Source organism: Equus asinus, chromosome 6, assembly GCF_041296235.1.
Source record: "Equus asinus isolate D_3611 breed Donkey chromosome 6, EquAss-T2T_v2, whole genome shotgun sequence".
NCBI classification, from domain to species: Eukaryota; Metazoa; Chordata; class Mammalia; order Perissodactyla; family Equidae; genus Equus; species Equus asinus.
Window position 1 is genome coordinate 101485874 of NC_091795.1, and position 14758 is coordinate 101500631.

General features: G+C 47.4%; 1 protein-coding gene across 1 annotated transcript in view; it reads right to left on the reverse strand.

The window, feature by feature from the left end:
* The window catches only part of TPO (thyroid peroxidase), a 54310-nt gene extending 41224 nt beyond the window's left edge, over positions 1–13086 (reverse strand). The window contains exons 1-2 of the mRNA XM_044771860.2: positions 12993–13086; positions 7391–7475 (exon numbers count right to left, since the gene is read on the reverse strand). Coding sequence (XP_044627795.2) covers positions 7391–7475; positions 12993–13086 — 179 coding nt within the window. The remainder of the gene's footprint in view (positions 1–7390; positions 7476–12992) is intronic.
* Positions 13087–14758: the final 1672 nt, after the last annotated feature.

Here is a 14758-nt window from a genome sequence, read left to right on the forward strand (position 1 = left end):
GTCAATTAAGCAGACATTTATTGAGTACCTACCAGGTCCCAGGCTCCATGGGGAACTCAAGGCTGGAGCTTGTAGACATCCCGCTCACAGGAGGGCAGGACTCAGTGAGGGGGCAAGATGTGAATATAGATAATCTACCAATGTTGAATGATGAAGAGAATGGCCAATATCTGCACTTTGTAAACTTCTGTATCTGAACTCATTTGATTCTCATAACAACCGGGTAACATAAGCCTTCTCATCAAAATCCAGTGAGACATCAACCGATGAGGTGGGGTTCTGAGAGCGTGCAGCCCTGTCGAGGGCTCAGAGCCAACCAGTGCAGAGGCTGTGACCCAGCTCAGATCCCTGCTCTTTCCACTCCAATCAGAGAACCAACTCACCATACAGCAGAACACAGCAACAAAGCCGCTTGAGGTGAGAACGGAAAACACCCCGATGGAAAGTGCAACCTGGGGAGCCTGCCGCCCGAGTCACCCTCCCCAGCCGGCATCCTGTCCTCTCACGCGGGGGGGGCCTGGGCCTGTCAGGTTCCAGCAGCTCCAACCATGGGGACTAATCAGGGGTTTTTAAGGCCCGCCTGCCCACTGGAATTTCAGGTCCCAGGGACCCCTGGAGGGGCAGGACTGAGGTGGCCTCTGCAACAAAGCTGCCATTACCTGGGTGGCACCTGCAGAGTGGCATTGTGGAGGCTCCAGGAGCCCCGTCTGAGAACTCAACCCTAACGTGAACCCCAGAACCATCAGGGGCCAGGTGGAGCCCAGGCGCTGGCAGGAAATCCCATCCCGGTGACGATTAGATTTGTGGTTCACAACGCTGGGACCTGGGGGGAAACAATCTCATGTGTCTCAGTTGTTCTGCTGGCTGTGATTAAGTGGGTTATTTATATTTTTTGTTTGTTAATGCTAACCGAGAATATACAGTCCTTACTGAGTGACAATAATGTGCCAGGGGCTGAGCTGAGCACTCGCCCATATTACTTCATTTCCTAAGTCATGACTTGTAAAACCTCAGAGATGGGTGCTGCAATTATGCCCATTTTACAGGTAGGACTTTAATTCATTGAAAAGTAAGGATCTTGCACCAGGTTGACAATCAATGAGTGACGGAGGCAATATTAATATACAAAAACTACACATGCACACAACGTATACATTAGAAACAAGCTGGTGTACACACAAATGCACACGGCATATAACGTAAAACATAAAATAGTTGTATACGAGAACTGCCAACTTTTTAAAAATCTTATTGAGGTCATATTTGTTTATAACATTGTGTAAATGTCAGGTGCACATAATGATATTTCAGCTTCTGCACAGGCTGCATCCTATTCACCACCACTAGTCTCGTTTTTATCCAGCCCCATACATGTGGGCCAACAGGTTTCTAAGGATACTGTGAAGTCATGAACTTTGAGGGGACTGAGACTTTGCAGAGCTAACCAGCTAGCTGGCGAGCCCACCATGGTTCCATGGGTGTTGACCAAGGACTGAGACTTTGCACAACTTGCAAGCTAACATGGGAGTCTGCCACAGTTCCATTGGTGTTGGCCAAGGATACAGACTCTCAGCTCAGAGACAAGCGAAGTGACAACTCGCAGCAGCAGCAGGCCAGTGTCGGCATTTGTGTCAGTTCCCCGAGACTCTGTGGTAGACGGGAAAATGGCCCCCAAAGGTGTCTGCATCCTAGTCCCCAGAGCCTGGGAATATCTTCGGCTATACAGCAAAAGGAATTAAGTTGCTGATGGAATTAAGGTTGCTAATCAGTTGATTGTAAAATGGAGATATTATCTTGGATTATCCAAATGGGCCCAATGCAATCATAAGATGCCCTTAAAAGCAGAAGAGGGGGACGGGAGAGGGAGACGTAACTGTGGAAGAAGTGTCAGAGAAATGCAAGGTTACAACTTGAAAACGGAGGGAGGGGACACGAGCCAAGGAACGCAGGTGGGCTCTAGAACGTGGAGATGGCAAGAAAACAGACTTTTTCCTAAAACCTCAGAGCACAGTCCTGCCGACTGCCTTGGATTTGAGACTTCTCCACTTGGAACTGCAGAGAGGATAATAATAAGACTTACACCCTCACCTACCTGAGTCCCTAGCCGATTCTGCCAGCCACTCTGTTACCCTGGCCTCCAGGGAGGTAGATGGGTAGATATTCTTCAAAACTGTTGTACAGGATTTCTCCAAACAGAACGTAACTTGGAAGATAATACATGAACGTGGAACAGCTCTGACAGAAGCAGGCATGGGAAGCCCAGAGAAACACACACACACATCTGTCTGGCACCCGGCTACAGGAGGCTGCACCTCAAAACACCATGCTTCCCACCTCTCTGCCTGGTCTCCAGGTGGACAGCCTCTTGTCCTGGGGCCCCACATGCCAGCTGGCTGTTCTTGTCCCGGGACAGGCTGATGACAACTAAGGGTTTATGCCTTGGGCACGTGTCCTTCTCTGCACCTGGGCATCTTGGCAGCCCCCGTGCAGCCCCCACAGAGAGAGGCCTTTGCTGGCGGTCCCTTCCCTCCACAACCACTTTTGTGGGCTCCAGCTCTCTCAGGTCATGCAAGTTTGCCCAGGCCTCTTATACGACTGTTCAGTGGGCTGGAGTGTGCTCCATTCTGCTGTTTCCCACGGAGGCTTAGCAGTGAGTCATTCCCTATGCCCGTCAACAATACGATCACAATCTACACCTGAGGCCACAGCTGCACGCGTTTGAAGGCCTCAGCTTTAGAATGTGAATAAGACATTAAGAAAAAACTGACACAGGGCCCAGCCTGGTGGCGTAGAGGTTAAGTTTGTGCAGTCGGCTTTGGTGGTCCCCAGTTCGTGGGTTCGGATCCTGGGCGTGGACCTATGCACTTCTCATCAAGCTGTGTGGCGCTGTTCCCACAGACAAAATAGAGGAAGATTGGCACAGACGTTAGCTCAGGGACAATCTTCCTCACCCAAAAAAAAGAAGAAGAAGAAGTGAGAGATGCACATTCTTATTGCAGCAAAATATCTGACTCTGAACTCAAATTTGGGGAACTTCAGCTCTAGCTGGCTCAGCATTCTTAGTATGAGGAGCCTGGGAGAAGAGCTATGCGTCAAGTTTATGTCCCCGGTACCACTCTGGATCTCTCTGAAATGGAGGATACAGGGCAATGGTGTCGTTTTCATTGAGGAATAATGCTCCTTAGCTTTTCAATCTGTCACCTGGGCAACGTGAGGAACGTTTTAACGTGAACAGTAAACAGGCTCAAAGGATGTCACTGACCTAAGTGCGGACGCTCCTGGTTGGATGTGTTCTGGAACTGCCAGCAAGTCGTGGATGCTGGAAACTGTCTCTGAATGCTAAAAGGGATGGATTTACCCATTGGGGGATGTGAGTCTCGGCAGATGGAAATGCAGCTCCGGCCGTGCAGGAGGCTATTGAGCCCAACAAGGACATTTGGTTCCTTGTTCCCCAATCCCGAGACCCAAAGCCTGCTTAATGGGAATGCTCCCATCTGCTGCAGAAATGGAGAGAGGACAAGGGCACCCTGGGGCCGACCTGAACATGCAAACTGTAGGAACACTTCTCCTGGAGAGAAAGGAAGACAATCTAGCAAGAGTGCTCAGGGACTAGGTTTTGCTGTAAGGCAAGTCAGCGCACGTCTGAGGCATGCAGGAGCCTTCCCTCATTGTGAGGGTCTTGGCAGGAGCCCCTCGGGAGGCGCTAGCTTCTCACCGGGTTCCCTGAGGCAGGCCTGTTGGGATGCTCCCTCTCCCCGACATGGGTGCCTCTTGGGCCCCTTCCCGCCAGCCTCTCCTCGCAGGGGCCCAGACTCCCCGGACCCCGTCTCCTCCTGTCAGAGGAAGACAGGGTCTGGCGTCAGGGTCGAGCCCTCCTCTGCTCGCCCTGTTGTCACACAGCCATCAGCCTGAGATGTCAATTTCTGTCCTGCCCCAAAGTCTTAGGTTCTTTGTGTCCCCGTCCAGAGAAACTCATCTGCATGCCCCCCAGCAGCTGGCTGGCTCCTTCCACGCAAGGCCTCCAGGAGCCTTCTCCACTCTCTGTTTCTTCCCTCTTGATCTTCCTCCTCTTTCTCCTTCCTGCTCCTGTGTCTAACTCTCTCTGTCTGTGTGCCTCCCTCTCTCTCTCTGTTTCTCTCTCTGTCTCTTTGTCTCTGTCTTTGTCTCTCCTTCTCCATCTCTCTGTGTCTCTGTCTCTGTCTATTTCTCTGTATCTCTGTCTCTGTCTTCCTGTCTCTGTCTCTATCTGTCTGTCTCTCTCTACTTCATGACAAAGAAGATCAAGGCTGCTGTCTTCTCCCGCAGACTCTGGCCCCGCCATGGCCAGCATTGTATCTCTTCATCCCCATTACCAGTTTCACACACATGTCTGCAGAATGGAGTAATGAAAGCCATTTGATATTCCTAGTGATCATTGTGGACCCTACATGACGGACTTTTTCCCTTGTTTTAGAATTTATGAAGGAAGCAGAAATCACATAATACGTGAATCATAGTTTTTAGGATACAAAGTTACTTTAGAAATTTTTTAAGGATAAAATATATTGACTAATTATCTTATTTAGATAACTCAGGTTTCATGTTTTACTATTTCACAAATAATAAATAATTATGCAATTATTTGGGGATTTTTGTCAATACTAATTATTAAAATTGAATCATTCATTCTGTGACTAGTAAGCAAAAAGCAAATTAAGCACTCACTAGTTCATTGACCCTAATAGAGAAACAGTTCCATGTAAGGAAAAAACTTAGCATTTCTAGTCTAAAACATACCTGCTAATCGTAAATAAATGACTTTATAAAGAAATTTCTGAAAACCACCTCAGAAGACCTTATTGATTATCCATCTAGATAAGTTTCCCCCATCTTCATGTTTCCATTTAATTATCAACAGAAACAAAAATGTCAAACAAATCTGGGGCCACATTTCGTGTTTGGGGAGGGAACTTTGTAACATGGGATTTCCGTGCTCTGCGCTTGGCCAGGAGTGAAATGCGAGGGCTCCCTTTACCCACCTCTGCGCCCCGCGACCGGCCAGCAGCTGTGTGACGCTGAAAGGCCATTTAAGTCTGAGACACCCCGGTCTCCTGTCCTCGTGGCTTTCAGTAAAACCTGCCTTGGAGACTCCATCAGCCTCAGCTCGCTGGTGGAGTTGTCACGGGTGAGAACCACCTGGGACCTCCTCCCACGGCCAGGGAGCAGCCTGTGCCATGGACAGTGACGTCCCATTGTGCCAGATTAATGCCTTGGCCAAGGACAAAGTTCGATTCAGAAACCTAAGGAGAAAGTCGCCTTCTAGGGTAGATCCTGACAGGGTTAAGGCTTGTTTGGCTGGTGGAACACAGGGTTCAACCCAGCTGAAGGTTCGGGTAAATGCGGCGTTTGCCTCATCCTGCAGCCTGGGCTCGTGCAGTGGCAGCGTGAACTGAATGCTTTGTGGGATAAAGAGGCCCCGATGCAGGCCCATCAGATGCGCTAGGGTGGTCACCGCAGGGACGTGAAGGTGAAGATGGTACACACGAGAGGGCTGGATATCACTGGGGAACAATTCTCCATACGTCTTGGTTGTTTCTCCTCAGCTCGTGAAAACACAGATGCTGCCCACCTTTGTTCCAGTCGACGTTCACCAAGCTGTTTAGATAGCGAGTACATCTGCCTCCACAGAACGCTGTTATCTCCCCGTGTAACAGAGGTGCGTCCCCTCCAGGGCCAGAGCCATCACAAAAGGTGCAGGTTCCTAAGCTCTGGGCCCTGCCCATGTGCACTGCCCCAGGGAGCTGGTCCAGGGACCACACACCTGCTGAAGCAGGGCTGCTGTTCTGCTGTGAGTGAGCTCCTCGTCTCTGAGCCAGGAGTTTCGTGCCTTCTCTGGCACCGTGCAACCATGCTGGGCTGGTCATTGGCTGTGAGAAATGTGAAATGCCAGACACTTTGCCATTCTGGACACGTCTACAGGCCTCAGTCTGTTCCCACATTGCTTTCCAAAAATGTGGTGCCGTGCTGCCATCCAGGAGTGTGTGGCAGAACTGGTCACAGCTTTCCCTGTGGATATTACTAAAGTTTTTTTTATTTTTCAGCTACAAAATAACTAGGTTTGTTTTTAAGTGTAAAAGTATTTTGTCATCAAAATTTTTACTCACAGCTGCTTATCAACTAATCAACCAAATATTTTTGGATTATCTGTAGAATACCCACCCCTAAATTCAGTGCAATATTAAGTGTTTGTCTTTACAGAGGAATGTGAACTTCCTGAGAATGGAGGATATTTTTAATTTATCTGTATCCTCAGCATCTTGCACAGAGCCTGCTATATGATAGAAATAGTACTTATTGAAGAAACAAATATATTTTGAGCAGTAGAGTATTATTTGAGAGTTATCAAAAAGCAAATATTTCCAATAAAATGTCCCCAGCTGGCTTCCACGAGCTCCTACCACCATCAGCCACGTCTAGGATCAAGGATCCTGTTAGCACACGACTCTTACTGAGAGAGGAACATGAGCTATGACTGTGCACTTGTCCACTCCCATTTCTTCACGGATAATTGATGTCACAGTCTTAGACATGCTGACGTATGTATGAGGTCATGAGAAATAGTCTTTCTTTCTTTCCCCTTTGATTCAAGTTTTTAGAAAATAGGTAAAAGTTAGTTTTCAGCCAATATGGACAATAGGGTGTTTTCTGGCTAGAAGGGTAGAAATTTCGACTAAATCAGCCACTGCCTGGTGATATTCTGTATCTTGAGAGCTTATATAATTATTAGCCAACTTCTGACAAAATGATGTACTTGTGAGGATGAATCTGCTTCTCAGTTCTGCTCTTTTGCTTTGTTTGTTTTACAAACATCTAAGGTGAAAATTTAAGACTGACGTGAGTTACAGATTTAAAATTCAGGTTCTTAGTTACTTAGAACAGATGATGGGTACATTCAGTCCCTCATCACAGGTCCTGGGTGATGCTGCAGCCACATCCCGATGACCCAACACCAGGGACCTGGTGTCTGGATGGCTCCTGTCCTCCTTTGTCTGTGCCTAATTCTTGAGGACAGAGTCCCCCTAATCTGTCAGACTTCAGTCTCTACCATCTTTTAAACCAGCATATAGTGAATTCCAGCCAGATCACCTTGCTTTGCTCTCTTTTGCTAGAGAAAGAATTGAAGACTGAACGCTGGTTCTTTCAGTTGCTTGCACTTGATCCTAGGAAGGTGAATTGACCCATGTGAGCTCCAGCTCCTAATTTGTAAAGTGGAGATGCTGGGACTAATTTTGGAGACTATCATGAAATTAAAACAGGCAAATGTGTGAGGACTCACACAGGTTTGGCACAATCCGGGTGACATGCACGTCTTTTCCCCACCTCCTCTCCTGGAGCCTTTAGAACGTCCTACCTTTTCATTGTGTTGTAGATGGCGTTATCCACCACGAGCCTGCTCTCCTCCAAAATTCGGATAATGTGAGAGTCCTCCGTCTTCCCTGTGGAGTGAGATACCACACAGTCAAAACTCGATTGGATTCAGCAATTCCCCGTCTTTTTAGCTCTCTCCACCCAGTCCAGCTGGATGTGCTGATCAGCGCACGGTTTCTGGGGCTGTCAGCTCTGTGGGTAAGTTTACTCGTGGGCCTCAGTTTCCCCATTTTAAAATGGGTATTAGTTCCTCCCTCGCAGGGCCACCTGTGGACTGGGAGGAGGGAAGGACCCAACACTGTCCTGACCTTGGCCCAAGGTCAGTTTGGCAACACTTATTTCTCACCTGCCCAAACCACCTCTCACGACTCTGAATAGCTTTTTCCGAATATTTTTATCTATACCAGTAATTATAGAAAGTTCATAATAACATTTGCCTGTTTCAACTTGTGCATTTACAAGAGATAAATTATTCACATCTACTGGCAGTTTCCAATGAAAAGACTCCTATTTTATCCTATTTTTTTATTTTTTAGTGGTTGGAACATTTAATAAGTGCTGTGCTCTGAAAGTTTGTGTCTCTCAAAATTCACACGTTGAAATTCTAATGCCCTATTTGATGGTATTAGGAGATGAGACCTTTGAGAGGTGATTAGGTCGTGAGGGTGGGGCCCCCATGAATGGGACTTATGCCCTTCCAGTAGGGGTCCCAGACAGGTCCCTCACCCCCTCCACCGTCTGTGACCAGGAAGGGCCCTCACCAGACACCAGATCTGCCGGTGCCCTGACCTCGGGCCCCCAGCCTCCAGAACTGTGAGAAGTAAATGTCTGTTGTTATGAGCTTGCCAGTCTATGATATACTGTTACTGCAGCCCAAACGCACTGAGACAGCCAGTTAAGATGCCATTTCTGGGTTAAAAAGTGAGGTTCTAAATGAACAACATAAAGTAGTCAAATCCTTCCCGTAATACACGCAAAAAAGTCTGTTTCTAAATTATCTTTTGCATAATCAATTCTTTATCAAAGGAAGTACATTTATTTCTAAAAATAAATAGAATATCAGAATGTTTTCAAATATTACACCTCTATATAGAAAAAAAATTGTTTTTAAAGAGGTAAATATCAATATCTTTAGAACTAAGTAGGCATGGCATATTCCAGAAAATGTATTAAATTCGTGAGTAAGCTTAGCAGGATGAAGTTGCCTGATGGCCTCTGTCCTAAAATTTAACTAATGATTTCGTTGCAAGAGGAAACAAAGTGACTGGGAACCGTTAAAAAAGTTTGAGGGTCTTTAGGCTGCAGGTTCATCGAGGCAGAAACCATCTCACGTCCCCACCGTCCACCTGGGTGCTGGCGTGGCGCCCACACATGGGGGACCCCATCAGAGCATCTAAGGGCTGTCAGGGCTCCAGCCTCGAGCGCCTGCAAAGCATCCGCCAGCCCACAGCAAACCCTCCATACTGTCACTCCTCCGCTCCTGCCTGTTTCTGCCCGACCCAGTCTGTGCTTCTGACCGTCACATTTCTTAGTGTAGTACAGCCAAGTGAGGAAAAGTTCCCTGTGGACCGTCCCTTGGGGTTCTGGGAGAAGCTGGGCGGAGGGTGACCCTCCCTCTGCAGGGTCTAATAGAGAGCCCTGGGGGCAGCTGCAGTGGGCAGGGTCCCCAGGGCAGGGGTGGTGCATGCAAGCTGGGCTCCGCAGGTCCAGGCCTTAAAGGCTGTGAGTTCTGGCCGTGGTATCTGAACACAGGCCAGCCTCACATGAGTGCACTGTGGCACAGACAGGTGACAGTGTGGGGGGACCAGGGAACCTCAGAGGAGGCAGAGGCAGGGGCATCCAAGGACCCGTGTGCTTGAGGGGGTGGAGAGAGTTCCCTCAGATGTCAGGGATGGACCCCCACAACAGCCTGGTGTCAATACACTTGTGGTTTTCATGCATTTCCTCTCATTCCTTCTAAAGCGACCTTGGCGCTCACGTTTTCCTTTCTGAAGTCAGCCATGGCCCCTCACTTGCCAAATGCAAGGGTCACCCACACACTTGAATTTGGTGCCAGATTTTCTCCACTAAGATCAATGGCTGGTTCTTCACAGGCACTTGGCAATGTGTTAGAACAAACTGATTGAGTGTAAAGGAAAATGTTTGTCTGCTATCCTTGGAATTAGCAGTTGCTAGAAGGTCATTTCTTGTTATTGACAGATGTTAATATAATTTAAGCTTAACTGATCACTTGTGGCTTACTCTCCAGTCTCTTTTCTCATTACAAAATAGTTTACTGAATTTCTAAAAATTGTGTTACAGGCTTGCAGATTATCATTCTCTTCAAATTTTTGTATAAGAAATGTATTTTTGTCTTGAAAAATTTCCCCCAGAAAAACGTAATTCTCCTCCACGACAGTATCAGGTCTCTGCTGGGGCTCGACAGATGTGCACTGCTTGGTTTCTTCTAGGCTGCACGGGAGCGACAGGCGGATCCTTGCTTCCCAGCTCTGTAGTCACTGTCTTTGCTCAGCAGCTCCTTCCAGTCCAGAGCCGGCCGCAGGGTGAGGGTGGTCCCGGGGCGGCGTCCAGTCGTAGGATCACAGACTTAGACATTGCGAACCTAGCCTCTTCTTTTCAGATCTGAAAACTAAATTCTAGAGCTTCACGTGACTTGTCTGATCAGCCTTCTAAGGATGGTTACCATCCCGGCAGGGTGTGCTGTCCCCCACAAGTCCCGCTCTGTGCATATTCGTCTCCTATGTGGAAGAGTCAGAGGGCAGGAAGCCGTTGTGCAAGAAAATACTTTCTTTCAGAAAGAAGGAAGCTACTTATTTCCAAAGAGTATTGATCTTAAAAAAAAAGAAAAAGGACCAGAAGGCCCAAATCTTCCTTCTCTGCCACAGAAACTGGGCCTGGCTCCTGCGCCCGCCCCTGACTGGCTGTGAGGACTTGGTTTTGCTCAGAGCTGTGTCTTGATTCTTCCTTTAATAATCCCGATTTGCTGAAATCCAATGGACTGGAACAAAGCTTGCCAACTCTCCTTTTTAAACAATTCACGCATTAGGCTGGCTTCCCACATTTCTCAACCTGCAGGCAACGCCTCTGCTTCCTGTTGTTTATTTGCATCTTATTTTCTTTCAGTAGCTTTAACTTGTTGGGACATTTGCCATAAAGATAATTGCACATAAATCTTGGCTTTGTGCAAACCCTGGAAATTCATCCTGATCCTCATGGGGATGAATACACACGGTTTCCATGAAAACCTCCCGTCAGGTTTTTTGAGAAGGGACTCATATAGAATTTTTTCTTAGACCCACAATGGTTATGCATGTATTTTTGAGCAAAAACGAAATCTTTTTCACCACTGAATTATTTTTATTACAGAATTTTCAGGTGCGGAAGTTTATTTCTCTTTGATCTGATGGTCTCGGGATCCGACTCCAGAATGTTCACTGAGCCGGAATCTCTCATGCTTCACAGAAGTGCACAGCTGTGTGAGGCCTCGCTTTGTTGCTCAAACATTCCTCCAGTTCATGAACCAGCTACAACGCGTATCCAGGACTGATGTTTGCTGCTGGCTGTTTGTCAGCCGGATTCGGATGCGTGTGCCGTCGTTTCTGTGTAAAGACCTGGGAAGTGAGAGTGAGTTTGATCGCAGCTCTGCCACCTCCGGGTCTCTGTTCTCTGCGCTGTGAAATGGGTGACTGGACCACACTGGGATGAGCAGCCCACATGGCATAAGGCTGCGAGGAGCACATCCGCCTGCAGACCACCATCTGTGGTCCAGCAAAGACCCTGGTCCTCGTGCCCAGAGCCTCAGGCTGGCTCTGAACAATGGAGAGGGAGCAGTCCATCTGTCTGCATCCCAAGTCTGTGAGCACAAGCGATGTAACCGACTCACATGGAGAATCAAGTGTTGCTGTCATTTAAATCTTGGCTATGGTGCAATGTGACTGACGAAATTATGCTTCAGAGAAAGTTTCCCAGTGAGTAATTACTTTGTTTCAAAGCTACTGTTGGCTTGTTATCAACTGGGAAAAAAATTTCTTAATAAGGAATGTAAAATTGAAACACTGTGAGATAAATTATTTTCTAAATAAGTAATTTACAAGTAATACACCAGCTTCAAAAGATCCTGATGAACAATGAAATAGGCTGTATTATTAAATGCTGCGTTGGGCATTATTTATATGTTTATTGAAAGTTTATGCAGGAAAAAAAAATCAAATCTCTCAGAGATGGGGAAGTAATAAAAAATTGCTCTAGCAAAGCCATAGATACCACATTTCCCAATTTTTAAAAAATATGATTTCTAAAACCAAAAACTGTGCTGCACAGGTATTTTTATATTCTGTTGACTAGCTCTCGTGCAGCACAATTTTGTCATAACTAGCCACAGGACTTCCAGCTGTTGTTACTATGGTTTTGCAGAACTAGGACCTTAGTAAATAATAATGTGAGGACAGATTAATCACTTCACAAAACGTTCGCTGAACATCTGTCGTGTGCCAGGCACTAGGATGAGTGATCGATGTGGGGAGGTGGAAGCATTTTCCTCTAACGTGTGAATTGGGTCTCATTTTTCTAGTGTTGGCCTGGCACACTGCACACGATACTTTACATGGAGTGTGTCATTGACACATCGAGTAACCAGGACGGATAATTCCCAGGTTCCTCCAGCTTACAGATGAGGAAAGGGAAGGAACACAGAGGGGCTCCCCAGTTAGTGAACGGCAGGAGCAAGCCAGTCCTGCTTTCTCCCACCCCAGAGCTCGCCTCCTCGTTCCTGATGCAGTGGATGGCCGGGTGCTTTCTAAGAAGCATGAGAGTAGGTGCAGGACTTTAGTGCAACTTTCCATAAGATGCACAGCTCCAGAATTTAGTAAAATTGGAAAAACTGTGGCTTCCAGCAGGAGTGTGGGTGTGGGCTTCAGGGACCCAGAGTGCTGGCCAACCAGGAGATGACCGAGAGGCCGGAGGTTCCCAGGGGAGGCCAGCGGGAGCAGAAGCTCCAGTGAGGCTGCGTGGACCGCCCGATGACCTCCAGAGAGGCGGGAGGCTGCCCAGTGAGGGGCGACGCTCCAGAGGCCAGCAGCCAGGGAGCATCCGAGAAACGCCCTCCACGTTCTGCTGGAGTACATTCCCTTCTGGGTGCTTGGGGATTTGTCCTGCTTTTTAATTTTTTTTCTTAGCAAAACAAAAGCAGAGTTGGAGCTGTGAGTATTTTAATCACTGCCTTTCCTTAGCTTTCTTAACTGAATTTGGCAGTGCAGACACCCTGACTCCAGAAAATATATCACAGAAGTAATTTAATAAAAAATGGTTTTATAGCAAATGAGCAAACACTACTCCCAAAGAAATGTTTTTTAAAACATGTGAGCTGGTGAAATGGAAATTTCCTATTGTGTAATCATAGAAAAATCAGTTATTTTTCACAAAGAATTGTATTCTAATTCTTCTAAACTCAAGAATTATTATTCTTTCTGGGAAAAGCAGAAAAAAACTCCAAAGGGCTCCTAACTGACTCGAGAAATACCTGATGCTTCTGTTTTGTGAACAATAACTTTGTAAGGTCAAAAGATGGTATTTGACTTGTTACTTACCCCAAAGGAGGTCCTTGCCTCTCAGGATGAAAGGGAAGAGAACTCCAGCGCAGGCCACAGCCAGGGTGGCCCCCAGGACCACGAGTGCTCTCATCCTGGAGTGACGAGGGACACAGAACGTGCAGACACTCAAGGGCAAGGTCGACGGGAGCTGCTTTTGGGAATTTGTTAGTTAAATCTCTGTCAGCCGACTCTTCACTTACTGGTCTCTACAAAGGTGAAGTAGTCCCTTAAGCTTGGTCCTCAAGCTCTGAAGATTCTGAATTACCCGGGGAATCAAGGAGACTGTCACTCAGGTATGGTGTCAATTATTTGACCAGTCCTAATTTGAAAATGGGTGCTTCCTGTTTGGCATCTACAGTCACCAAAATAGCTCAGTAAGATGGTGATGTCAAACAGTGTAAAATTTCTGAGAATAAGATAAATGTGTTTCCCATAATACCTGAATAGTACTAGGAATTTAGCCAATTTAAAAGTGGTAAATAAAGTTTCTAGAGGCATATGGAATTTATTACAGCATTCTTTTCCTTGCTCATAAAATGATTTCAGATTACAGGGTTGTTAGGACAAAGCAGAAAATTCAAAATCAATCATTTCTACTTTCCAAATCTTTGTTTTCCCACTCTCAGGCTTTCTGTCACTGTTTTTGAACCACTAATTTTGTTAAATGGGATAGCGCTGGGGCTGGCCCCGTGGCCGAGTGGTTGGGTTCGCGCGCTCCGCTGCAGGCGGCCCAGTGTTTCGTCAGTTCGAATCCTGGGCGCAGACATGGCACTGCTCATCAAACCACGCTGAGGCAGCATCCCACATGCCACAACTACAAGGACCCACAACGAAGAATATACAACTGTGTACTGGGGGCTTTGGGGAGAAAAAATAAAATAAAATCTTTAAAAAAAAAAAATAAATGGGATAGCGCTGACCAGTACCTTCTGAGGGGAGTGCATCTTGATAACTCACAACCCACGAATGGACCTGACATTTAAGCCGGGGCAATTGAAAACGTTACGGTCATCCATCAATCAGCTTTGCTCAGAGCCACCACGCATATTTGCCACACAGCCCAAATAACGGCCGTTCCCGGACCACTTTACAAGTTTCAGTGATGAACTTCTCTCAGAAAATGGAAAAATCAAAGTTTTACAGCCTGACCTTTTTCCTCTTCTCTGCCACGGAGGTGAGCAAAATGGACGGGGAGCTCTGCCAGTGCCTGTAACTCTTCCGAAATGTGAGCCTCAGCTGCTCCCGGAGCTTGGCCACCTGCTGTATAAGCCGGCGCCACGCTCCGATGCCCGCTCAAGCGATCGGGACCTGCGTGGCTTCCGTCCGTGTGGTGCCGAGCTGTCGCCCGGGCTGCGTGTGCACATGGAGCTGTTGTGCGTGCTGGTCAGAAGCAAAGCACCGTCTCGTTTTGGTGCACCTGAGCGAGCCTCTGGCCTCAGTCGGAAAGTAAGGGGGAAAAAATGTACATGCTGAGAAGGAGGGAACCAACTAAAATTGACCTCTCGCAACACTTGCTTTCTCCTCTCCCACTTCTCTGAGTTAAACACCTGATGAAAAACAGGATGTTAATCTTCAGAGGCACCTGGATCGGGGGCTGCTCCACGGGCCCTGGCTGATGGCCCTGCGGCTCCGGGTCAGTTACATGGCATCCTTGAGCCTCGGTTTCCCCATCTCCAAAAGGAGAACAAGGCACATTTCCCAGTTGTGGGGTGAATTATGGGCACTCTCAGCTCACCAGGCAGGCCCCCACTCCATCCTCACGG